This window comes from Epinephelus moara, chromosome 10, assembly GCF_006386435.1.
Source record: "Epinephelus moara isolate mb chromosome 10, YSFRI_EMoa_1.0, whole genome shotgun sequence".
In the NCBI taxonomy this organism is placed as follows: Eukaryota; Metazoa; Chordata; class Actinopteri; order Perciformes; family Serranidae; genus Epinephelus; species Epinephelus moara.
This window is the reverse complement of record NC_065515.1, coordinates 24,350,355-24,377,101: the sequence shown is the minus strand read 5'-3', so window position 1 is coordinate 24,377,101 and position 26,747 is coordinate 24,350,355. Positions and strand designations below refer to the sequence as shown.

At 41.3% G+C, this 26,747-nt stretch overlaps 1 protein-coding gene across 2 annotated transcripts; it reads left to right on the top strand.

Moving 5' to 3' along the window:
• shc2 (SHC (Src homology 2 domain containing) transforming protein 2) lies at positions 1 to 26,351 on the top strand. Of its 2 annotated transcripts, none has more exons than XM_050055214.1 (14): positions 1 to 271; positions 3,706 to 4,522; positions 10,383 to 10,453; positions 12,873 to 12,933; positions 13,207 to 13,326; positions 15,071 to 15,124; positions 15,311 to 15,362; positions 16,696 to 16,822; positions 19,446 to 19,626; positions 20,159 to 20,252; positions 22,448 to 22,627; positions 22,722 to 23,035; positions 23,142 to 23,293; positions 24,726 to 26,351. In XM_050055214.1, the coding sequence occupies exons 2-13, from the start codon at positions 3,749 to 3,751 to the stop codon at positions 23,268 to 23,270; spliced, it is 2,157 nt and encodes a 718-aa protein (XP_049911171.1). In that variant the 5' UTR covers positions 1 to 271; positions 3,706 to 3,748; the 3' UTR covers positions 23,271 to 23,293; positions 24,726 to 26,351. The 2 variants fall into 2 exon arrangements, with proteins under 2 accessions (XP_049911171.1, XP_049911172.1); XM_050055215.1 differs by having other exon boundaries at positions 17 to 271; positions 4,262 to 4,522.
• The last annotated feature ends 396 nt before the right edge of the window (positions 26,352 to 26,747 follow it).

Genomic DNA, 26,747 nt, shown 5'->3' with positions numbered 1-26,747 from the left:
TGTACAAACAAACATGAGGTGACTGGCTGTATGGAGGCAGGTGGGGTGTTGGTGGTGTCACAGCGCTTCTGATGGTGGTTTGTTTGTGAGAAGGGGTTTCTGGTAATGAGGTCTCCTGATGAGTGAAATGAAATTGTTCTCTTATTCAACCATAGCTGCAGCTCGTTCGTGCTATTCGAAGCATTCACTTTGCTTTCCTCTAAAAGAAGTAATTGGAAGTTCGTCAGGCTGGATCTCTTCATCCTGTTTCTCCTCAGTGGTTGACGCATAGGTAAGCCTGCTGATGCCTTTCTAAATAACTTTAAGTTTGCAAATGTTCTATCAATAGCATTCAGGGTCATGTATTGTGATCAATGTAGTTTGTTTCCGACATTGTTTACGGTGTTGCCCGTCAGTCAGATTTCATTGGACAGAAGACATGATTACAGGACTCAACAAATCTTAATGACTTGCTTGATTGAATTTAAGTAATTGACAGGAACGTAACGAGCCTTTCCTCGTGTGTAGGTGGCGTTCTTTAGTCAGTAAATTGCCCCTGTTTTTGCGTAACAGATGACCCTGACTATATTGGGATTTCACAACCAGTGCAGACGTTGCTCCCACCTGTGTGCATGATGATCACACAAAGAAAAACAAATGTGACCCACTTCGTGTGACCCTGAAAACCCCAACTGCTACTTTATACAATCATACATTGGTGATTGAAATGGCGAGTTCAGAAAATGGCGTAAATGATTTGACTGTGAGTGAGGATAAGGCATGAGGCAGGGTGCAAGTGAAAGCTAAAAGGATCGTGCTGAGATGGCTGATGGCTCTCTGGGGAGGCGGATGGGAGGGGAGTAAGAAAGAGAATTCAGACAGATGGGATAGGGTGGATGTTTTCAGACATGTAGTCCCTTATGAGTGTGGCTGCATTGCTTCCTTTGTTTTTGTATAATGCTAGGACAAATGGAATTAAACTTTCAACCCCCACACACACACATCGACTCACGCAAAATACACTTTACCTAATTGGATGAGACTCGTGCCGGTAGTGTTTACTCACATTCCCAATCAATTTTTTAGTTGATATTTTTCTTTTGTATTTCAACACAGCCCGGTCACTGGGTGTTGCTACAGAACGTGGTGCATTTAGAGCTTTCTTTTCATTAATAACACTCCTTTATTGAGATTGATATGCTTATTACAAATTAGCAAAATAAACTGACGGATGAAATATGAAATGCAGCGGCAGATGAAAAATACAAAATACAATCATTTATGAAAACAATTCAAAATACAATGACAGTAGAAACACTCACCTCAGTAACATAAAAAGAGCAAGTAGACATTCCTATTCCTATATACAGGCCGCTGGAGGTGCCCCGGGCACGTCCCACTGGTAGGAGGCCCCGGGGCAGACCCAGAAGACGCTGGAGGGATTACATATCTCATCTGGCCTGAGAATGCCTTGGGGTCCTCCAGGAGGAGCTGGAAAGCATTGCCGGGGAGAGGGATGTCTGGGGTGCTTTGCTCGGCCTGCTGCCCCCGCGCCCCGGCCCCGGATAAGCGGATGAAAACGGGTGGATGGATGGATGGATGGATGGATGGATGGATGGATGGATATTCCTATGTAGAGATGTTATGATACCTTCTTGTTCCTCTTCCTAAACCCTACCAATTCTGATATCTAAACATGCGTATCAACCATTCAGAGTACCGATCCGAAGCAGCGAAATCCCATGTCTTAAATGGCTGACGTGTTGGTTATCCAATTTTGTTGGTTGTCTTTGTCATTTTTGGGCCGTCTTAGAGGAATTTTTCGCAGTTTCCATGTTCGCTGCCGCAGTTCGTCCTGTTTTTTCTCCTTTGATTTGTTTAACTTGTTGTGATCTTTCATGTTAAGCATCTTTAAATCCTGTAGAAGATTGCTGGTGTTGCAATCGGCCACTCCAGTGCCACCCCTCAAAACTATAGCTGCTTTACACATTACCTTTTTACTGGTGGGACTCAAGTTGCTGACATTCTGTTCATGGCTAACATGACGTTATTTACCAGGGATCAATTCTTCTGTGCTTTTAAAACAGTGTTTACCAGTGGCTGCACAGTCCTACTTGCTGCGTAGACTACTGTTCTAGGTCGGCAAAGAAGAATAGCTCCAGGAAAGCTGCAGTTTTATACAGTGGTGCAGGGATGACGTTGTTTTGTTGGCTGATACGGACGTTAACATCGCCTGTGGGATTTTCCCATGGGATTTTGGATAATTGCAGAATATAAGATCTTTATCAAACAAATGGCTCTGATACTAACATGTTTTGTTCATCGAGATAATTGTCACAAATGAACTTAATTTTTATGGTTTCTGAAGCTTAAATGCAATTGCCAGAGGTAAAAAGCTAACGTTAGGCTATAAACAAAGTACACCACTGTTGTATGACATGAGTGTGACTGTGCTCAGCGTAATAATGCTTTGTGGTCTCATTTAGAGGCCTTTTAAAGCAAAGGCTATAAAGTTGATAAATGGGTATTTACTGACGTATTTGATGCCGTAGGACAAAACTTGAAAGTCTCTAAAGCTTCTTTTAATCACAGACTATATCTGAGGCATCTAACCAAACTCTAAAAAAAACCATTGACTTTTAGATGATGGAACTTGGTTTCCTGCACCACTCTATCTGGGTCTGAAACTGCTTTAAAGTTTATTGATAAATTATGTGGTAGTTGATCGGTGCATTGACTCGCAAACTCGCCGATGAGCGATCCAGCATTTTAGGTAGTTTTGGAGGCATTTCCGATTCTCGATTCTGTATCGGAACAACTCTGTTCCTTTGTCTTTTTGAATTTATTATTTAGCATCTAGAGCTGGGGTGTCAAACATGCAGCCCGGGGGCCAGAACCAACCCACCAAAGGGTCTAATCCAGCCCACTGGAAGACATCACAGGCTGTTTGTCATCTGTTTTGTAAGTGGATTAGCATTTTTAAAATGTACTTCTTTGAACAAAAAATGGGAAGAAATTGGAGGTGATTGTCTTTTAAAGGATAATATGCAATGGTTTTACTGGTCCGGCCCACCTACAATCAAATTGGACTGTACTTGACCCATGTATTAAAATGACGTTGACACCCCTGATCTAGAGAGATAGACTTTGCTTTGAATACCCTTCACTTCACAGTGTTACTTTTCTCTGCATTGGCAGCATTGTTCATTTTGAGAGGTTTGAAATATTGCTGCTAACCCTGCCCAAAGATAATGCACACTGCCACAGGTTATTAATTTCCAGAATCAAAACAAACAAGAAAAAAGGTGCTCTCTTACAGCGTGAATGAGTGTGTGGGTGTGTATGTGTGTGTGTGTGTGTGTGTGTGTGTGTGAGGTTGCCTGTGGTTCAGGCAGATGTGTTTTAGCTAATACAGTCTGAGAGCAGCTGGGCAGGGCAGGGCTAATAGACCCAATGACATCATCCAGAGAGAGGGAGAGAGAGACTGGGAGCATACGAGCGAGCTTGCCTAAGGCAGTGAAAGGAAGCAGGCCAGCTCAGACAGTGGCATGAGAGCGGGACAGTGTGTGTGCGTGAGCGGGAGAGGACCAGACAACGTTCAGTTGACAAGGATATAGGACTCCACCTGGAAGATTCTCTCTCTAGTTTTCTCCCCTTCTTCCATTACACCTCTCCCCCCCTCCCCTTCCCCCCTTTCCCCTTCCCTCCCCCCTCATCCTCTGGCAGTTATCCCCCCTCTCAGCTCCTGCTCCAGGCGGCTCCTCCGGGCATGCTCCTTAAGCCAAAGTATGGCCGCTTCCGCAACGAATCTGTGACCTCCTCCGACGACCTGATGCAGAGCTTAGCCATGAGTGGCAAAGTTGTGGCCACGCCGGTGGTCTCGTCCTCCGCCACGAGCCTTCCTCTGCCTCCCCTGCCTCCTCTGCCTCCTCTGGATCACGGTGCCAGATCGTCCTCCTCCGCTGGGGCTGCAGCCCTGGCCGACTCCCCTTGCCTGGATGGGGAACAGGATGCCACCACAACCTTCTGCATGCTCATCCCCAAGATGCCCCAATGGAAGTTCTCCAACTCCCTGCTCAGCCGGAGCCCGTCCAACTCCAGCTCCAGCTCCAACTCTAGCAAGGACTCAGGGAAGGCAGCAGCAGCTCCTTCCCAGGCCTCTGCCTCACATACATCCTCACACAGGCACAGTGTTGCGACCTCAGCCAGTGGCCCTGTGGCCAGTCTCGCAGCGGTGCTTAACTCCTGTGACCCTGTGTGTGTCACCCCCTGTTCCTTGCAGGCCATCCGAGGGCAGAGAGCAGTTGCAGCTGCAAACTCGACCAGTCCAGGGGGCCACGTATTTGGGGCCACAGAGGCCATGGCGAGCCCTGGGGGTTCCAGCAGCTCCAGGTCAGGAATGAACCGCAGGACAAGGGTGGAGGGCATGTGGCTGGGGGGAGAGGACTTCACCCAGAAGGGAAGCTTCATCCACAAACCCTCTCAAGGCTGGCTGCACCCTGACAAGAAGATTGCAGGACCAGGGGCCTCTTATATTGTCAGGGTGAGTCAGTTGGCACCTTTCTTTTAATGCATACTGTTTAACCATTGTAAAGTTACACCTCTGCAACATCCATTTAATTCAGGGTTTGTTTTGAAAGTGAACTTTTCTTTCTTTGTTGCCCACATATTAATTAACTGCTCACAGGAATCAGTGAACCACAAAATATTAACGACCCCATTTAAAGGTTTCTCTATCTGGGTGGGAACAAAAGCACACCACAGTGCCAGGCAGTTTGTTATGCAGCTCATGTGGCGAGGGCTGGGGAATACATAATCCAGATAGATAGCTTGGTGTGGCTGGAAGAGAGACTGCGTCAGGATAGCACACAGGCGTCAGGGTGGAGAAAGATAAACCTTTAAATTATGTGCACAGACTATAGTAAGGATCATTATTTTACCGCAGTGTTTACCAAAGGTTGTATGCATCATGTACTGCTACTCAAAACAATAACCATCTGTATTTATAGTGCATGTAACCTACTGTATGTCTGAGTGTGAGCTCAGAACTGTGAGCCTGTGGGAGTGGTGTTCTTTGTGTGTGGTTTCGGGATTGTTTACATTCATGTGTGCGAGGAGACCATAAGATTGTATCCATAAAATGTGATTTACAATCCCCGAGCATAGAGAGTACCAATCTTTATTGTCGATAGCATCATTAGAGCATGCTTGGGTGATGTTTTTAAAAAGACAAACTCTTAAAAAAGGGGAATACCTTAAGAAATGGATGTCCCACCAGAGAATATGATATGAGAATGATTGTAAATAAGAAGGTAGAGATAAGAGGAGATATCTTTATCAGTGTGTATTTTGTGTTTACAAAGGGTTACCATCCCAAGCAGACTGCTTGACGTCAATGTCAATGATCTCCCCCTCAGCGATCCCCCACGCCTGTTCACCTCCGCTCCTCTTGCACTGCTCTTCCCCCCTCTCCTCAAACTAATGACATGGCTCTTGATTAGCCCAGTCTGGGGCTCAAGCACGCTTTCTAATGGCATTATACAGGCACCATTCATTCCTATATTCAATTATGTTTAATCACAGTCATTTGCATCATGTGATGCGGATGTGGACAGTTGGATCACTATGGGAGGGGTCCAGTGATGAGTTTGCACGAGCTCTCATCACCATGCACTGCTTTCCTAGATTCATAACAAGTGCTGCTCTAATGTGTGATTGATATCTCAGCTAATTATCAGACCAAGCCTTCAGCAGCTTATCATTGCCATCTGAAGCAATAATTCCAGATGACCCGTGTAAGCTTATGTTTAAAATGCATTTCACGGCAGCTAAAGCAGCACGATACTGTGCAATTCTGTGGTAAATCTATGCAGGGAGGAGCACTTGCTGCATGTATTAGTGTCAAAGTGACAGTAGATTTCTGCTGCACTGTGCCATTTTTAATCGGCATAGCTACCATAGCGCACAGCTCCCTCTCCCTCTATTTCTGTTTCAGTGCCTCTTTCTCCCTCTCGCTCACACACACACACACACAGTCACTCCTCTGCCGGGAAAGATACAAATATGATTCTTAGTATTGCTTTCCTCCCTAACACTTTGTCTATGTCCATGTCAGGCTCTGTGCCTGGCCTGCATCTGCCATCTTTGACAGCCAGGACACTGCAGCAGCAAGCATCAAACAAAGCACTGCAGCTGCCAAAAGCAGCTATCATTTAGAGAGCTATATAAAAACCAGACTGCTATCATTTCATGTTGCTCCCTCACAATCTGGCGCACGGTAGTTAACAGTCAAATTATAAATATCTTTAATATGATGTTTAGTGGCTATTGATGCAGATTCCAGATTGGACTTTCCATGGTGCAACGAGTACATTCTGTGGTTGGATGCTCTAAAAGCTGCTGTGAGCAGTGCGCAAAAGTATGAAATTAGAAGGAACTTTATTGTCCGCAACATAAAAATTTGACTTTGGCAACATGAATTACAAACAAGACAGGACTGTGTGCACTGAACTAAAATAAAACCCTAATCAATCACCATCTACACTGTCCAGATACTGTTTGGTAACATCCAGCTGTCCGCAGTATCTGTCCATCCATCGTTACACAACATAAGATGCCTCTCGATCTTGCTTTGCCTCAGTGGTAAAATGAGAAGCTATTGCGTAATGAACTGGGGCATTAGAACATTGTTTACATTAATAAACTATGAAACAGCCTTGATTTATCTCAAAGATAATGCCACAAAGTTTGTAACGGGTATGCCAGTGTTATTAAATGTCCGAGGAACACTTCTTGGAACACTTCTTCAGTGTCCCTGCAGAAATAGTGCGTTGGAGACTTGGCCAAAAGGAAGGGAGTGCAGATAGGGTGATAGAAGAGGGGATGCGTTTCATCAGCAGATGAGTGTGTGACAATGGAGGCATTGGCAGGGAGAGGGGAAGAAAAAAGAGAGACAATTTTCCTGATGGAAGACTTCCCCTTGTCTCCAAATCTGGTTAGAAAGCTCATTAAGCACTCAGGCTCAAGGGTCTCTCTCTCTCTCTCTCTCTCTCTCTCTCTCTCTCTCTCTCTCTCTCTCTCTCTCTCTCTCCCTCTCTCTCTCTGTCTCCCTCTCTGTGTTTGTTTGTGTGGCTGTCGTATGGTCTGTCCGCTGTCTGTTGCAGTCACTAACAATCCTGGACACTGCACTAAATAAATATGGTATTAACTGAGCCAAAGCGCTGCTGGCCAGAATGTAAAATATGTAGCACCCAAGTAGTCTTACAGAGACTTTACAAATCACACAAGCTCATATATTTATGAGGACTTTTAGATCATGAAGTATGAGATGTAAATGGAAACTATAATGGAAACCCTATTTTCCCATGCTTTTGTGTCTAAGTGACAAACAATTTTTGAAACTGGTCCGGTACTGAGCAAGACCGCTGCAGCCAGCAGCCACTCAACAGGCTGCAGTGTAACATGAATGGGCACCATCAGAATACATCCACTAAAGCTGCTTGTTTTTGCCATTGACAGGCTCAGATTGTTATTATAAGTGTCTGACAACATTATGGAAATGATCCCTACAGAGACAGACCTTTTTGTTAAAGAGTAAGATCCTTTTTGTTTAACCAGAAACAGCCCCAAAATCTCTGTTGCCAAACCCACCAGACTCCGTTTAAATAAACAGTCATTGTATCATCGTAAAAAAACCCACTACATTCAGAATTGACAGAGACAAAATAAAACCGACAAAAAACATCTAGATTTGTTTTTCCACTGTTTCAACAATCACTAACTCTGGTTGGCTAGAATAAAACCATACTTCACCTAATAAGATGGGAAAAGGTGGTGGCTTTATAAATGCCAAAATGACCAATTATTTTATTGGAGTCTGGTGAGTTTGGTGATGGCAATTTAAGGGATGTTTCTTGTTAAACAAAAAGATTATCCCTATAGGGATCCTTTCCCCAAATTGTCAGACACTAAGAAGAAGAATCTGAGCATAAGAGGCAAAAAGTACGGTTGAGCCGAATACTCAGATTAAACGAGTATCCGTTACAGATAATGTACTTTTACTCATTACTTTTATGAGTATCATAACAGTAAAATATGTCAAAATGATGTGGGTAGCTGTGTTTAATCTATTACTCTTGTGCTAAAACATTATCTGAAGCTCAATCCTGAGGCTGCTCTTTAAATACTTGACTCATAAGTATTAAATATTGCAACTTTTGAACAGTCCATATACATTTCAGGCTTAGAATAATAACTTCTGATCAGGCCCAACCCACTTTCGATTAAAACTCCACCCACTTCTGGCATTAACTACACCCATTCCAAGTACAGATACAGATAACATAGTTGGTTAAACAGATACAGACACAGATACAGATCATTTAGTTGGTTAAACAGATACAGACACAGATACAGATCATTTAGTTGGTTAAACAGATACAGATAATTTAGTCGGTTGAACAGATACAGACACAGATACAGATAATTTAGTAGGTTGAACAGATACAGACACAGATACAGATCATTTAGTTGGTTAAACAGATACAGATAATTTAGTCGGTTGAACAGATACAGACACAGATACAGATAATTTAGTCGGTTGAACAGATACAGACACAGATACAGATAATTTAGTTGGTTAAACAGATACAGATAATTTAGTCGGTTGAACAGATACAGACACAGATACAGATAACATAGTTGGTTAAACAGATACAGATACTTTAGTCAGTTGAACAGATACAGACACATATACAGATAATTTAGTAGGTTGAACAGATACAGATAATTTTGTTGGTTGAACAGATACAGACACAGATACAGATAATTTAGTTGGTTAAACAGATACAGACACAGATACAGATAATGGTGTACTTGCTTATTCCTAGCAAGAACAAACATTTTCAGTGGACGTACATCAAAGGTGCACAAATGCCCCAGTAGATTACGCTGCAGACTATTTTGCCACAGTCAGTTGCAGCCGTCTCCTAAGTACTGGACCACTTTCAAAAATTGTTGTTCTCCTTTCTCACTTAGACACAAAAACACATGAAAACAAGGTCCAGAAAAATGAAATGCAAGTAACCCTTTAAGAAGAATTCTTGCATGTGAAGTCTTGAAACAGATAAAACACAGAAGGGGTCACTAATGCTTCCTTTCACAAACAGTGGTAAGAATAACAGTGATATTTTTTGGTGATATCTTTATTAGTTTATAGGCTGTGAATGTGCCATAGTCAGAAATCAGTTGCTCCTGGACATGCGTTCATTATATGGATGCTACTGTACAGATATGTACTGATGATGGCAAGCAAACTGAAATGTAACCCTCACAGATATGCAAATAAGTACAGGACGTCCTCACATACATTGATTGTATACACAAACACACTCACACCCTCAGCATCCCCCCAGAGGCAGAAGAAGCTGCAGTTTGTCCGTGATCTGGAGCTCTTAGTGCTGCTAATCTAGTCAAGGTGCTATTAGCACCCCAACCTGACAGCCATTAGGAAGCTGCTCAGCTGGCTGTTACTCACCAGAGTACATTTTAATGGCCTATATGTGCATTTGAGTCAGATTATGATGCATTGGTGGAAATAGTTCTGCTTACTAATAGAGGGATTCATAGTGTATACTCTGGAAATGACTTTTTTCAGATGATTTGTGGTGCCACAACTAGGGCTGCAAATTTTGATTTTAGTGGGAATGGTAATTTATTTTCACTGAAAAAAATATAAAAACAATGATGATATGAATTTGATTTGTAGGCTGGGGCATCTCTGTCACACCACAATGCTTTATTTATGATGCTGCTATGTTGTACACATTTTATCTTTATCAAAAAATTGCAGCTCCTGTGTTTTGGATATTGGCCATAATGCGGTTTCGATCATATTTAGATTAATTGTGCAGCACTTGCCATATATTTAAAACATTTAGAGGCTTATTTATGCAGTGCTTCTTTCTCCATACCCTCAGTCATTTCACCGCTAAATAGAAAAGCTCATAGAAAACAAAAGAATGAATAGAAAAAGGGTAATATCAGTTTAATCACGTAACCATGCTTTATTTTTTACATATGTACTTTTTATTGTATGTTGTTTAATTTCCTTGTGTGTGTGTTTTTTGATCTTGTGTTATTGCTGTTTTCAGTGCCTCTCTGGGGACAAATAAAGTTCTGCTTGACTTGAGTTGACGTATTGTGCAAGTTCTGACTTTAACAGTTTTCCATAATGAGTTTTAGGTGTAGCATTTATTTTCAAAGCAATCCCACATCCCACCCATCACATCTGTTATTACTCTTTCTATTCTCTTAAAAAGCAGCATCTAATCTTAACCAAAATCTGTCCACAGCCACATTTCTAAACGTGTTTTAACTTTTCTGTTTGCTTTGTTTTGTTGCAGTACATGGGCTGCATTGAAGTATTGAAGTCAATGCGCTCCCTGGACTTCAACACGCGGACTCAGGTGACGAGGTACGCTGGTAACCATTTCTATTGGTAGTGATGAGTCAGGAGAATTTGATCCAACATGTATAGGATTAACTCAAGTATCAGCCACTATGATATCAAATATGCTGCCAGCGGTGTGTGTCAGTTCTTGGCTGTTAGTAGAGTAAGTGTGGGTAGGATTTCATTTTCTTATTATTATGTCAGCGTGACTTGATGGATGATTTTTAATAAGAAGGCCTAAACCTGTAGCTTTTGATTTAAAACAGATAACAGATGCAGAAGTGGAGAAGCTGCATTGCTTTTTCATTGACAGCAGCCCTGCTCAACCAGTTTCAGTGGAAATTAAACGTAGAAAAACGTAAATCAAAACTTAAGTCACAAGATTCTGCACAATGGCAGCAGTATAGAGTCATGCATCCCAGTTAAGAGACAGACAAAGCTCCAGTATATGTGCTCAGCAGCGGTACATTATGTGTACGTTTAAAGCCATACCTCCGGGTCTCAGTGTGTCTGTGTCGTGTTGTTATGCCCTACATGTGATGTTATTGTTATAAAAGCAGGCTTCTTTGCAATGCACGGCCTCATGGGAGAAGTGCACTCCCCCCGTTCCCTCCCTCCCCCGTCTATCACCCTGCTCTCTCTCCTCCACAATCGATCGGCAGTAATCGGAGCCCACCGTGCATCCAAGGCTTAAGTGCAGGGGGTGGAGGCTGCAGTAGATGGAGTGATAGAGAGGGAGATCTATTATTGATGATGTTTTGCTAATGACTGTGGAAAGCTGCAGTGGTCCCCATGAACGCACCCTGCTGGATAATGTCTGCGGTTGTAACTTCTTGAGGAGGAGGGAGGAGGGAGGAGGGAGGAGAGAGTTCAAAAACAAAACAAAACATTAGCAAAGGGAGAAACCATACTGAGCATATGACTTCACCAGTTGTTGTTGCAGTATGACTGACTGCATGACGTCAGTTTGGTCATTATTGTTTTAGTGCGTTGATGATGATGATGATGTTTTTGTTTTGCATCCTTGTGGCTTTTGACAATCGGATAGATCAGCGTGCTCGCCCTTTGTTGAATCCACTGCAGCCGTTTCCATTCAGAAACATGTGCAAGGCAGTTTATCAATGGCAGCTTTACAACTGACTTCCAAATTTGCTAACGGCACGAGGCCTCTGATTCCTTTGAGAGCAAAGTGACGGGCCATCTGTCCCACAAGGCCAGAAATCAATGATTGATTGTCTTTTAATCAATTAAGAAACGTACTTCACAGGGTATTTTACTACATGTTTATTGTTGCTGTGCAAATCAAAAGCAGCTTTTTAAAGTTGTGTCCAGAGCTGGGGTTTTTTCTTCTTGCTGACTTGTACACGGGTTCATCTAGTCCTGGAAAACCACAACAAAACATTCAATGCTTGTCAGAATTTCAAAAATGCACTTCAGCTCCTGGATTTGAAGAAGTTGCACTCTCCCAACAGTACCCTCTGTGTTAGGTGTTACACAGCAACACCAGGGATAATGAAGCCCAGCATTTTATTGCAGCGAAGATACAGAGGCTGCAGACAAAAACAACAACAGCCCATCTCTTTCCTCCTCCTCCTCCTCCTCCTCCCTCTGCCCTCTCATCAGCATGAGTCATTTGAACATTGTTGTGTTTTTCAAAAATCCCTGAGAAGACCTTTACTCGAGATGGGGCCCGGGACGCTGCTTTTTAAATATTTACGAGCCACTTGATAGGGGCAGCTGGGTTCTTGACTGCTGTCCCCGCTGTCCCCTGGCAGCGAGAGCGCGTGAGCTCCAGCCTCAAATCCACATTATGCCTCACTCCCGCCATCAGACACACAGGGGACGGAGGCTTTAAACGCCCATTAGGCGGCCATTCCCAGGAGTTATAGCAGCTTTACTGCAAAGTTCTGCAGAGAGAATTGCACTGTGGAAAAATAAATGTGAGTTACGATGCCCTGAAGAAGCGGTAGGAGACCCCAGACACTTTGTTTTGGTAAATTACAGTGTTTCTCCTTCCCTAATTTGACAGGGAGTTAAACACCAGCTTGATAAACAATCACCATCGAACATCAGTGGTTAGAACTAGTTCAGTGCTTGTGAGCAGTAGCTAGAAAACCTTTCTTAACCTTTGAACTGTGATGGGTCTGTGACCTTTGACCTCAGCCGGGGGGAGGGAACACAAAGCTTCTGTTCATGTTTAACCTCAGGTTTTTCCATCACTGTGATGCAGCAGTTTTTTTGCAGCCTTTAACACTGACTCATCATTTAAAACTTTAAATCTCAGCTACACTCCTCACATTGTTGTCAGTGGATTGTTAAGATTTGTGTGAACAGGTGACAGGAATCCACATGATTTTCATATTTGGTGTCCTTCTTATTAGATCAGTGGCGAATATGTCCCGCTAGAGTCTGACCTTTGACCTTTCCTTATTCTCCTAATTAGGGAAGCCATCAACAGGCTGTGTGATGCAGTGCCAGGTGGAAAGGGCGCTTGGAGGAAGAAGGTTAACAGTAATCTTTGATCCTATTGTGCATGTTCAGCACTACATTATTTTGTCCCTGCTAGCGAATTTAATAATTTGAAGTTACCTATGAACGTCACTTTGGTTCGCATGATGTCTGAATTATCCTGATAAACATACTCATCTGTTGCTGCAGATATTTTGTCTCATAACCAAACACAATACATACAGAATGAAATTTCTGTGTCATGGATGTGAGTACAGTTTTAAATATCTGATTGTAATTTCTACTGTATTCTTTTTTTCCTCATGCAGGTCCAGAACAAAGCTCTCCAGTCTGTAATGGGGAAGAGTAACCTACGATTTGCAGGCATGAGTATTGCAGTCAATATTTCCATAGATGGCCTCGGTCTGCTCATCCCTACCACAAGACAGGTATAATACTATAACTACCATAAGTTCATCTGCACAAAGATTGGACTGATACATTTGTCCAAATAGCCTTTTATTAAATGTAATTGTCTACCGCTGATACATAGAAGGTTCCTTCCTGACCCCCAATAAATTATTATAATTATTGTAATTTCTTCTTTAATCATCAGTCCCAAAGTTTCCCCATCTAATAAATTGTTGTGTTGTTAACGAATTGCTAATTGACATCTAAAATAAATGAATAAATCTGGGTTTAATATAGATAATTATTAAGTAAAAATGCACCTTTCACAGAAAATAAATTCACAAAGTATTTCACAAAATTCAAACAATGAAACATGCAATCAATAAAAACAAAGGCAATATAACAAATAAAACAAGGCAACAAAAGGAAAGTAAAACACAGAGCAAATACAGGCTACTGAGGCCCAAAACAGAAACATACCAGGGAACAAGCACTGGACAATTTAGGGTGGGACAAAGGCCATTTTGAAGAGATGGTTCTTCAGTCGTTTTTTAAAAATTCCTAAAGAGACTGCAGACCGTAAACCGAATGGAAGAGAGTTCCAAAGTGTTGGGGCCACTACTTCACAGGCCTGACCATGGAGGGCTCTATACATAAGAACAAGTATCTTAAAGTGAATCCTGAACTTGATTGGAAGCCAGTGTAAAGAAACTAAAATGGCAGTGATGTGGGTTAACCTGTTGGGCCTGGTTAACAGCCTAGCAGCAGTGTTCTGGATTATTTGAAGACGATTCAAAGAAGATTTGTTTGGACCAGTTAAAAGAGAATCACAGTAGTCCAGGTAGGAGGACATAAAAGCATGGGTAATCATCTCTAGCTCAGGGCTAGACACCACAGACCTGCAGTATTTTTTAGCTTAATAAAACACGCACGGGTCAGTAATTTGACATGATGATCAAAATGCATGTCCTGGTCAAAAATAACAATAAGATTCCTGAAATTTAACCTTAGAGCTGCTGAAACAGACCCATTTGAAATCAATGCAAAAAAATGCCAATTTATTTAGAACATTCGTGGACAAAAAGAAGGGTGCTCAAAGTGCAAAATATAATTAAAAAAAGTGGGGGGAAAAACAGCAGCAAACATTTCAGTCTTTGACTATCATCAGTGCTACTGAGTGATTCACAGAACACATAATAGACACAGACAGATTCCTACCAGGTGTGATGAGTCAGTCAGCTGGTGCCACTAATTAGATGAGATCAACTCTGAGGAGCAGAGGCCTGACTACCAGATCACAATGATCTATCATATGAGTGCTGTACTATTCACAACATCCTCAAACACCAATGTATGATAGCAGAACATATACAGATGTACAAAAACACAACTATTCACTGCAAAGCAACAGTGAATACTAATGTTTTAAGCCCCGATTTAAAGGAGCTTTTAGCAAACCTCAGGAATACAGGGAGCTTGTACCTCAGGTGGGTAGCATAGAAACTAAAATCTGCTTTACTTTGATTTGGTTTGATCCTTTGATCCACCTCGCTTGGTTTTGATTCCCTTCCTTAGGGAAGAATTTCAGTGCTCCAATAAATGATGTTCAGAGGCATTTTCTGCAGAAAATACAAATCACTGTGTACTAAACTTCCTGTGTTTTGGTGTCTCCTGTCTTCCTGTCCATTTGTGTTGTCTCTATCCACATTAATCAGTGATGTCATGTGAAAGTAGAATATTGGCAAACCTCCGCCTCTGTTTTTCTCCGCTTGTCTCTTTCAGGTGATAGCACACCATCCCATGCAGTCCATCTCCTTTGCCTCTGGGGGAGACACAGTGAGTGCAGCGTTTCTCTCTCAGCTCGCGTTTATGTTGTTGTTGTTGGAATGTACATTTTGGCAGACTGGATTCCTTTTTACTGCTCTCCAATCTCATGACCAGGGGAATCAATGAGGGCTTTAATTTCGTTATATATGTCTAATTTATGTGGTCTAATTGAATTTATCCTCCTCTCTGTTGCAGGACACGCCTGATTATGTTGCATATGTGGCCAAAGACCCAGTGAATCAGAGAGGTATGTCCTGAAAAGCTTCTCCTTCAGACTCACTGCCTGAAGGAGCTCACTTCTTCTTCTTCTTCTTCAATTTTATATTTTACGGGTCTCATGCTCAGGTACCAAAAAATGGCTCATTAGCACCCCCCACAAAATTTTGACAAAACAGCCCCTGATGCTACTTTCATCTACATGTACGAAATTTAGTAGGCACATGTAATTTCCGAAGACATACAAAAAAGTCTCTTCAACTCCATGCTCTAAACCCAACAGGAAGTCGGCCATTTTAAATTTACTGTGCCACTTTTGTGCATTTTTGGTCATTTCCAGAGATATCACACCCATAAAAAAGATTAAAAAGATTTAAAAAAAAATAAGTCACCATATACAAAGAGTTTCGTAAAGAAACACCTCAAGGTCCACTGTGTCCAAGGAGTTTGCCTTGTTGTTTCTACAGCAGCTGAGAATGGACAAATCAAACACTAACTCCAGATAGGCTAATTCATGTTTTTGCATTTTCGCATTTTCATGTAGGACTCTTGAGTTCTACCTCACGTTTGGCAAATGGGAAAATCTTCTGTTTTGCAACCTCACCGCTAGATGCCACTACATCCTACACACTAGACCAGGGGTCGGCAACCTGTACTATCAAAAGAGCCATTTTTGACCAAAAATAATAAAAATAAATCTGTGTTTAGCCGTAAAACATATTGGAGCCTTATAATAAAGATAACATAGCCTATTAAGTCTAAATTAGCCTGTACTAATAGTCTAAACGAGCATTCATCAATATGTTTTACCATAAGGTGGCGACTGTGCCGGGCACTATTGATGATTATTTGGTACTTTAACTTTGCACAGCTGGCAGTGAAACAAATCTGTCCACGCACTACTAAATTCTCTATATTATTTTATTCTATGATATTTACTTTTTTGGATTTGGCATTCACAGCTAACCAGTCAGGAAGACTCAGGACTAGCTGCTGTTATCGTGGTTCGGCAAAATTTTGAGGAAGAGGTGCCAGGCAGTACATGTATTACACAAATTTTAGCTGCTTTATTCGGTAAATGGGCTTCACACTTTTACAGTTTGAGAATGTAAGGATTTCTAAAGGCCTACAACACTGACAAATGACAAAAAAAACATTAGTCATTTCCATATAATTCTTCTGTCAAAGCCACAGGGAGCCACTGGAGAGGGGCTAAAGAGCCGCATGTGGCTCCGGAGCCACAGGTTGCCCATCCCTGCACTAAACCTTTACAATAGTGGTATTAACACTGAGCCAGGATCTTACTCCTAAAAGTGTGTGACAGCTGGAAAAAAAGATTTCCTTTCTTGTCTTGTCTCCTGCAGCATGTCACATCCTGGAGTGCTCAGACGGTTTAGCCCAGAGTGTCATCAGCACCATTGGCCAAGCCTTCGAGCTGCAGTTCAAACAGTACCTGCACAGTCCTCCCAAAACCATGACGTCTATGGACAGGTAACAGCCGCCCAGCTGCACTTATGACTTCTATGAAAAGTGAAGAGCCTTTAAAGAGTTTTTGTCACTGTCCTCCAAATCTGTGGAGTCATGACATGACAGTAAATCATTGATTTGCAGCATATTTCTAAAAATAGCGGCAACATAGTGATAAGAAATAACTTTAATATGCATTTAAACTTTAAACATGTCGAAATGTCAGTGAAAATCCAGTGTTATTTTAGGAGGATTGATGCCCAGAGGAAGTGCAGGTGTTGGTTGTCACACTCAATCATCTAACTTTGACATAAATACTGTCCAGTCGTCCTGCACAAAAGAGCTTAGTCGCATTTTCCACCACAAAAACCTGATCTACTGTACCGCGCTCAGATTTCTTTGTTATTTATTACAAGGAGACATGATAGTTTGTTCTTGTATTACCTCAACATCCCATCTTATAATATTGATCCTCACGGATCTTCTCACCTCTTCGGCCAAACCTCAGGTGTTGCAGTGATGCTGCTGCAGACACAGGAGGAACTCCAGACTGTTAGTCTTTTCTATTCTGGTTTCAAATGAATGTCTTCCTGCTGCCAGCAGCTCTGGTGATCTATATAAATATCTAGCAGATTTTTATAGATCACTTTCGGATGTGGAGATGTCATTTGATCGGACTGAATCCATTTGAGAACCCAGGTTTCCTTATCGTTATCATTACTAATAACTTTGCTCACCCAGTCTTGAAACAGGGACAAAACCTTATTTTTGGGGGGTTTTACTCCTCAATTTAAAATATCAAAGTTGTGAATATTAAACCTTTTAATGGGCCAACCTTCCAGTGATTTAATTCTCTCTTCAACAGCTTACATAATAGGTGTCAGAGGTAAAATCTGCCGGAGTCGACGAAAAAAAATTATATATTTATAAATTTTACAGCATTCGTAGTGAGTAGCCATTTTATTTATCAAAGTTGCCAAAAGTTCTCTTTGATACTAATCAAAATACTAATTTTTAAACCATAATTCTTATTTAGTTTGGATTTAGAAGGGCTACAGAGTTGACATCATATGGCTGAGACACACCTAATAGCAATATTATTTAATGTTGACATCCCAGCTGATATTGGGCAAGAGACGGGGTACACCCTGGACAGGTCGCCAGACTATCACAGGGCTGACACATAGAGACAGACAACCATTCACACTCACATTCACACCTACGGACAATTTAGAGTCACCAATTAACCTGCATGTTTTTGGACTGTGGGAGGAAGCTGGAGTACCCGGAGAAAACCCGCGCTGACATGGGGAGAACATGCAAACTCTGCACAGAAGGGCGAATTCTTGCTGTGAGGCGACAGTGCCCTGCACGGAGGGGCTCCCCCACCCTGGGGTTCAAACCCCCCACGCTAGATTTGAACTGGAAACCCTCTTGCTGTGAGGCGACAATGCCACTGCACCACTGTACCGCCATTTTATAATGCCACCATTATTCATTATTGAATGAATAGATAAAGCTTAACAGTACTTGAGCAGCGCTCCCGCCTTTATGGAAACCAGAAAGTGGAACAGGATTCCTTAATGACGTTTTTGTAAAAATATGACAAGAGTTGACAAAAATCTGGGATGCATCTTTACATACATCATAGCAGCACATTTTCACACCAATAGTATCAATATATACAGTTAATTTTAGATTCTGAAGGCTTTTGTTGTTGTTTTAAGTTGGGGATTCTTGTCTGGGACAAGTCTGTCTTCTGGCACAGGGCAAGTTTAGAAGTTAAAAAAATGAAAGCAGATCAAAATATTTTATAAATCATACTTTTTTCATAGATATAAATTCTTTAAAAATAATGTTTCACCCCAGAAAAGGAATTAGTGCGTTGATAAGTTATAATTTTAAGGGTTTTTTGGCAGGACATGATTTTAATGGGTACACCATAAAAAGTAAAATTAATTATTAACAAAGTTATTGTTTGTTTGGATTAGAGAAATTGTGATATTGATTTTGTAGTAACATCATAAAACCTCAATTAATAGCCCGGGCTTTTATTTGCTTAAATCACTGAAATCAACAGGCCTATATTTGGGACAGGCCTTTAATTCTTTTCACACAAAACTGTTGCTCGGCGAAGATCAGGAAATACAATCAAATTGTTTCTTTAAACCAGTATGAATATTACTTGTTTAAAAATTAGGCTTCAGATGATATATCAATTATGAATCATTCATTTGATCTAGCTCCGTCAGACAGCATATCAGAGAGAGTGAGTTAAGGCACTCAAGGATTACGGCATACTGACACACCACCACTTTCTCCTGTTAAAACAATACTCACAACTTGGATTAATTTTTATGAAAAACCCTTTTGATTCTTTTAATCTTAGGACCCCTATGGACTAAAGGAATATGAATTACTTACAGGGTAATCAAGGACTGGACTCAGAATTTGAGGTAGCCAACAACCCAAGTTTTACACATCTGAAGAACTTCCATAAAAAAAATGAACTGCCTGGCAACCAGACCAGGCGTCTGATTGAGACAGGTGTTTGTTAGTCAAAATGTGTAGCCACACCGGGCTAGTTAAGGGGAATGGGCATTTAATCAAAGTTTTTTATGGTAATAATCAAATGTATCTTCTTCAGGTCTATACGGATGGAGGAGCCGATGTGGGGGGAGGACGAGGACTTCTCTGAGCATGATTACTACAACAGCATCCCAGGGAAGGAGCCTCCTGTTGGGGGAGTGGTGGACTCCCGCCTCAGGCCCAGTGGAGCCCTGCTGGGTCACATCCACACACAACCACAGAGCAAAGGAGCAGCACAGGTGAATCTCCAGGCATGATTTTTGGAAACATCATTAAGTCATGTCAGGTTCTGGATGCAATCTTGACATCTAATGTCATCATGGGTGTAATCAAAGCTCCATCTGGTTAACATCAAGTAGTGCATGACTAACCTTTGCCAGGCAGTGAGGTGAAGTGTTTGATAGTTCCCTCGTAAACTGGTGACTGATGTGTTTTCCTGCTCCTTCTCTGTTTTGTTTGGATGAAATTATACATCAGGAGCATGAAAATATTCCCCATAACTGTCTTCCTGATGTGCCTGCAGCATAATTGACAAAGATAGATGTGATTACCTAAAAAGCTTTGCCTCCTCTGTTGCCTACCGCGTGAGAGAAATCACCGCTCTCCCTCGCTGCAGCTGCTTCAAAAATATGGTGACATGCCGTAGCTAATGTTTCAAATAGAGTGCTTCAAAACTACATTAACCAGGGGGACAGGAGAAGAGTGAGCTGTCCATTCAGGTACAGAGATACAAATGTATTTAGGATGTGCTCCTGTGGTGTGTGTTTGCAGATGGGCTCACCAGCGAGGAGGGAGCAAGCATCTTATCCCCCTGGTCAGCTGTGCTATGAGCTGCACTGGGACACTGAGACGACCAGCAGCTCAGGTGAGACACCCTGTGGCAGGAAGCACGTATAACACCTGGGAAAACTGTGTGATGAAAGTTTTTGTCATTTTTGTGAGGTATTACTCTGAATGTCTGGTCATCACTGCCCTGAATGAAACTTACTAACCTTCTAACACACGCTCAGTTTTTGGACCATTCTCAAGATCGTCCTGATAGAATTACTGAAGGACTCTTGGTATCTTCAATCAGGATGACCTTCCAGATAAAAGACTCATGGTTCAAGTTTGTCATCTTTGATCGGAGGAAAGCTTAGAGCGTACTCAAGATTCCCTGAATTCCATTTAGATTATAACAGTGGTTAATCTTGAAATAACAATTGTAAAAGTTAATTAAAAGTGACATGGCAATGCAGCGACGACGAAGATAGACTTCAGATAATCAAGTTTAATTTACCACCACTTTATCTACTAAAATGCAATCAAGATTTGTTTGTATATTTTATCTTACCTTCAGGTTTGTGCAGTTTAAAGTACATAACTAAATGTTAAAGTTACAGAGGCCAAGAGCAGCTGTCCATGACCTTTTTTTTAATCAGTTATTTTGAGATCACAGGTTAATTATTTCATCATCTTGAGATAACAGTTTTTTTGTTTCTGATTTAAGTTCTCGAGATAATCACAAGAAAATGACATTTCCCACTAAGTGATTTTGAAAAAACAAAAGTCTCAAAATTTATGTCGAGAAATCTGCCTTTTGTTTTCTCGAGAATCAATATAAATCAACCCATTATTGTGAGAAAACCACTTTTATTATCTCAAGATAATGGTAAATGGCAAATGGACTGCACTTGTTTGGCGCCTTTCTAGTCTTCCGACCACTTAAAGCCTTTTTTACACCACATGTCACATTCACACATTCACACACTGGTGGCCGAGGCTACCATACATGGTGCCACCTGCTACTCAGTAACCACTCACACGCACTCACACACCGATGGAACAGCCATCTAGAGCAATTTAGGGTTCAGTATCTTGCCCAAGGATATTTTGATCAAACGATCAAACTGCCAATTTTCCAGGTGGTGGACAACCCACTCACCTTCTGAGCCACAGTCGAAATAATTAACTTGTGATCTTGAGATAACGTTGTTGCAAAATAAAGTGAGGTACATTAGTGCAAAACAGAGGGGAGGAAAAAAAGGAATACATAAACTGTAGAGAGAGGAAGGTGTATATGTATGGGTCATTGCAGGGCATAAAAAGCTGTTTGGAGATTTTTAGTGTTCTGACGGAGCGTAATGGAGGATTCAGCTGCTATGTGTATTAATCGTCTCATGCAGGTAGTCATCCTGGAGAAATGGAGGTCAGGCTTTTTACATAATTGATCAGCGGCTGCTGATTACATTAAGATTTGTCTGTCGAACCCCTAATGGAAAAATAGATTTTTTTTCCAACTCCAAAAAAGACATTGTATCATGCAGCCATTAAAAAGGGGATGGGGGCACTGGTTTCTTAAAGAGGTAAATGAGATTACGTTTGCTTTATGGATATATTTTTGCCAGCTTCAGGTTTACCAAAGATTTATTGAATCGATGGGGAACGCTCTATTACTTGTTCTAATATTATGGAAATAATTCTGAAATAAGACTCCCAGTGCTCCCCAGACTCGATAGTGACCAAAACACAAGAGTTACATTGCAAGTAGACTCGGAGCATCTGTCACAAGTGTCAGCCATACTCAGGTCTATCTTGGCAAGTACTGCTTTACTGCGGTGTCGTAGGAGTTGAAATTTTCAACAAGTTGAACAAGATTCAAACCACATATTATCAGACATGTTAATGCAAAGATCTGTTTCCCTATTTTATATTATTAATTGGGAAAAAAATTCTCCCTTATTTTTAAAGTTTTGTTTTTCACTTTTAATGGTCACTAGTGACTCCAGAAGCTGCCATCTGACTGGTGGCTCCATACACTTGGTCTATAATCATGACATTAGTAATACACACCCACTTCAGTACCATCTGGTTTGACTGTCTTAGCGTTTTTACACGAATAAGACATACACATTAAGGGGCGTCTGACAGAGCTCAAAATTTCAAGTTGTGATTTTAGCCACTAGAGGGAGCCAAAAAATAAGAAGCCAAAAAAAAAAGGATTCACACACAGATATGTGACACACAAACACACGCATTTCCAGAAGTCAGAAATGAGCTGATGGCTCCTGTCTTTCTCAGGTCTAACATCAGACGGTTACCTGTGTGCTGACGGCCAGCCACCAGGCAGCAGAGATTATGAGGAGCATCAGTACGTTAACACCCAGAGTCTGGAAAACCTGGATTCATTTGCACAGGGGCCCAATGGACACAGAGGGCCCAGGCCACCTGACAGTCCCAAAAAGGACCTCTTTGACATGAGTAAGTCCTGCGACACGTTCTGACACATGTAGTGAAAATACACTCACTTTTTTTATATGACAAACACTGTAGAGTGACCACATTTTCCCTGTAGGGCCCTTTGAGGATGCCCTGAAGCTCCACGAGGCCTGTGGAGGAGCTGCAGCTGGAGGAGGAGGTGTCCGGGTCCTGGAAGACCAGTGGCCCAGCCCTCCACGCCGTCGAGCCCCCGTGGCTCCAAACGAGGATCAGCTCCGCAGGGAGCCATGGTACCACAGCCGCATGAGCAGACGAGACGCAGAAAAGCTTCTGGTCCGAGATGGAGATTTCCTGGTTCGGGAGAGCACCACCAACCCGGGACAGTATGTGCTGACCGGCATGCACTGTGGCCTGCCCAAACACCTACTGCTGGTGGACCCAGAGGGAGTGGTGAGTCTGGCAGCAAGGGAAAACAGCTACATACAATGCATACCAGTTAGAAGGTTTGTGCTGTAAGCAGTAAACACAATTTCATGTTTCGCTGTCCTCTGAACAGGTACGAACCAAAGACATGTTATTTGAGAGCATAAGCCACCTTATCGCATACCACCTTAAGAACGAGCTGCCTATTGTGGCAGCAGAGAGCGAGCTCCACCTCAAACAGGTGGTCAGGAGGAAACAGTGAGCCATCTGGCCCTGCATGGGACGGTAAGATGCAGTATATTATGTATGTACTAGATGTCTTAAATGATTTAATGATGGAAAATGAAGATATCAAAGAGACAGTAAAGTTGTTGTTGTTTACCTTGGGTGATCTATTGGAACTCAACTACTGTATGTGATAATTACATTTTAGCATTCAATAAATGTACAGATTATTATATGTCAAGCATCTGACTACTGTATCTACTATACATATACTATCTATTATCTAATAATAATAATGATAATAATAATAATAATAATAATAATAATAATAATGATGAACTTAATCATGGAGCACTTTTCATACAAGAGAAGTAGCTCAACGTGCTTAAAATAGAAATAAAAATGCAACACATTAAAACAAGGGCAAATAGTCAGTAGAATTAGACAATAAAAAGATACAATAAATAATAAAATACAAAAGTGAAAGTAAAAAAGCAGAGACCAGTAAGAATAATAATAAGTTAATTAGTAAAAAAAAAAGAAAAAAGAAAAAAAAAAGAAAGTATGACATTAATTAAAAGTTAAATTAAATAAATTGGTTTTCAGTTGTTCAAAAGTGTTCACAGAACCTACATCTCTTACAGGTCCACAGATAGCGTATTCCGTAATTTTGGAGCATAGTTAAACAAAGCTGCGCTGCCTGTTTTGTTGTGCGTATAACTGTGTGTATTTAAAAACCCAGCAGTAGAAGATCTGAGAGTTTGTTGAAGGGTTATAACGACACCGTTTCTGCAATGTAGGCCAGTCTCAAGACATTCAGAGCTATAAAAACAAATAAAAAGAACCCTAAAAGCTATTCTTAAAGACACTGGGAGCCAATGGAGTGACTTGTTTTGGTAAAAAATCTACTGTAGCAGCACAGTTCTGAATAAGTTTTGGAAGGCCAGTAAAAAGATGATACGAAAATGTATCTATCTGAAATAAAAGCATAAATATAATATTGACAACAGCAGCACTTAAAGGCATCACAATGAAGTGGTTAAAACCTGACACCCGACATATAATATGTGGACTGAGAAGGTACGGGAAATTTACCAGATGGAACAGATAATGTACTCAATGAGACTCCAGAAAGAAATATTAATTAGAAGATTGAGCCCTGTTATCGCCATACTAATATAGTGAAGCGATCAAAATCCACCTCTGTATTTTACAGTATATATGTATATCTTTATCTCCCTGATAACAAGTAATTTAAAAAAAAGCATTTAATTTTTTAATGTTTTTCAGGATCTTTACAGGTCATTAAAAACAGCCATACTTTGGCAGTGTTCTTAAGTGATAAAAAGCTGTTTTGGTCACCCCCTTTATGTGTGAAGTAAAATTTAACTCCAATCTAAAACAATGCCTAGTGACTAAATTGAAAACTACTGTACTGATATTTAATCTGTGCCTAAAATTCTCCTCCTTCTCTGTCTGCTATATTTCATAGCTGGATTCTTGCACCCCCATGCAGACACCACAGGAGAAAAACAAACCTGGAAATCATTTATCCTGGATGGATTTTTATCTGGAACAAAGGACATCACTGACTTCATCTTTCCATGAACAATAAGGAGAGTGAGGCATCTGACATCTCCTCGTACTTTCTCTGCCTTTTGCCGACAAGGATCAACCAAACTATCCCTCACCTGTCATGAACTCCTCAGCATGCAGCTATTAAGCTAATGAACCAACCAGAGTCCACCGTCTGACTAATTTCAGATGACAAAAATTAAAATGACGACTATTTGGAGAGGACATGACGTCGGGGGATCAAATAAGGATCTGATGCACAGAGAAGTCCCACAATGCCTGTAACAGTGAACTGCTTCCAGTTCCCGACCAGGTCATCCATCGAACAAATAACGGACATCACCAGAACGAAAACTGTCACGTGGTACGGACACTATTCACAAAACAAAAGATGTCAGGTTGATCAGTAGTTCATTTCTGTATCTGTGCAAGAAATGAAAACACTGTGACTTTAAGAGACAATTGAAGAAATGTCTGTTTCATCGGAATGTACGTGTTCACGGGTCTGCAGTACCTGACTCTGAGATGGCACAATGGAAACACACTGAGCATGCGTCAGTGCTGGGTTTATGAAATAGCCACACATTCTTCTGCATTTTTGTTGTTGTTTCTCCATGATAATCAAGGCACCAAATCCCACTTTTGCATTCATACTATCTTCATATAGACAGTGAAGTGGACATTGCCTTAGAAGTTTTATCACATTTACCATGAATATAATTTGCATTGTGTTTGTAAGGGCTGCTCATAATTTGTTATGTTGTACAAGCCTGTGAACATTACTGGTCAGACATCATGGGTTAAAAACTCTGCATACAAACTCAGTATATCCATGCCTATATTTCCACATCTTCAACTTCAGTGCCTTAATGACTACAGAGACAGGCATTTGTGTCAGAGTGTATATAACTTGCATTTATGCCCCCTCTTGCCATGCCAATGAATGACTGAACAAACTTCAGGATGATTAAGCTCTTATACTTGTGAACAGTCATGTAAGCTGCTCTTGTTTTGGGGTAAATGTTTAATACTGTCCAACTGTGTCATGACTGTTATCGTCTCTACGTGTGACCCTCATAATGATCCCCTCAGTGAATTTCGTAGAAGCCACAGACTGCGCTCCTCTACAGTGATTGATATAAAAGAAAGGGGATTATTTGGACTTGAAGTTAAATCATTTATTTGTCCCGGCTCAGGGAGATACATCACTTACGTTTGTGTCTTTACATGTCAGAGACTTGCTCATGTGTTTCTGCTCCTCGGCCCCATTGATACTTTTAAATCTTACTAGAGGTAGGTCGTGTGCGTTTTCATTTCTCTCTGTGTTATTAGTGACTTATCTTTAATCAGGCCCTCCACTGTTCTTGGCTGCAGCCTCATGAATGCACAGAGAGACGAGGCGAGCTACGAGGCTTTCGGTGAGGTCCAAATGTGATTATTTCCGATCTCCCCTTTTGCTTTCTCAGGAATTTCTCAGATCTGTTCTCCTTTGATTAACTTTAATGGCTATTTGTCAATAAAACTAATTGAAACGAGGGTACAATTCAAATGGTGGTTTGTCATTTGTGATGTCTTCATGTCTGCCAGCTATCGTAGCGGCTCTGCAGTTCAGCCCAGCTGTCCGGTTTTCCGTGCGCACACGCCGCAGCCAAATTAGGATTTCAGAGGGACAGTGTGGAAGCTGTTGCTTTGGAAACCTATTGTTTGTTCAGTCTACAATATCCGTGAGTTACAAAGAAGAGGAACAACAGCAGAGTGATTTCTTTTTCTTTTTTATTATAACAATACTGTATAAAATCAATAGGCTTATCACACAACCAATGCACCTGATTCTATCTTCTACATAACCACTCTGTATTCACCCCTGACGTAAAGGCTGCTGTCATTTAACTCATCCAGCCATGAAGGCACTCTACAGTTCTATTTTTCACTGTTTTCT

Coding starts and splice junctions, on each gene's coding strand:
- shc2 (XM_050055214.1), top strand. CDS start 3,749: ATGCTCCTTAAGCCAAAGTATGGCCGCTTCCGCAACGAATCTGTGACC. Junction 20,253..22,447: donor TGAGACGACCAGCAGCTCAG/GTGAGACACCCT, acceptor TGTCTTTCTCAG/GTCTAACATCAGACGGTTAC. Junction 23,036..23,141: donor TGGTGGACCCAGAGGGAGTG/GTGAGTCTGGCA, acceptor TCCTCTGAACAG/GTACGAACCAAAGACATGTT.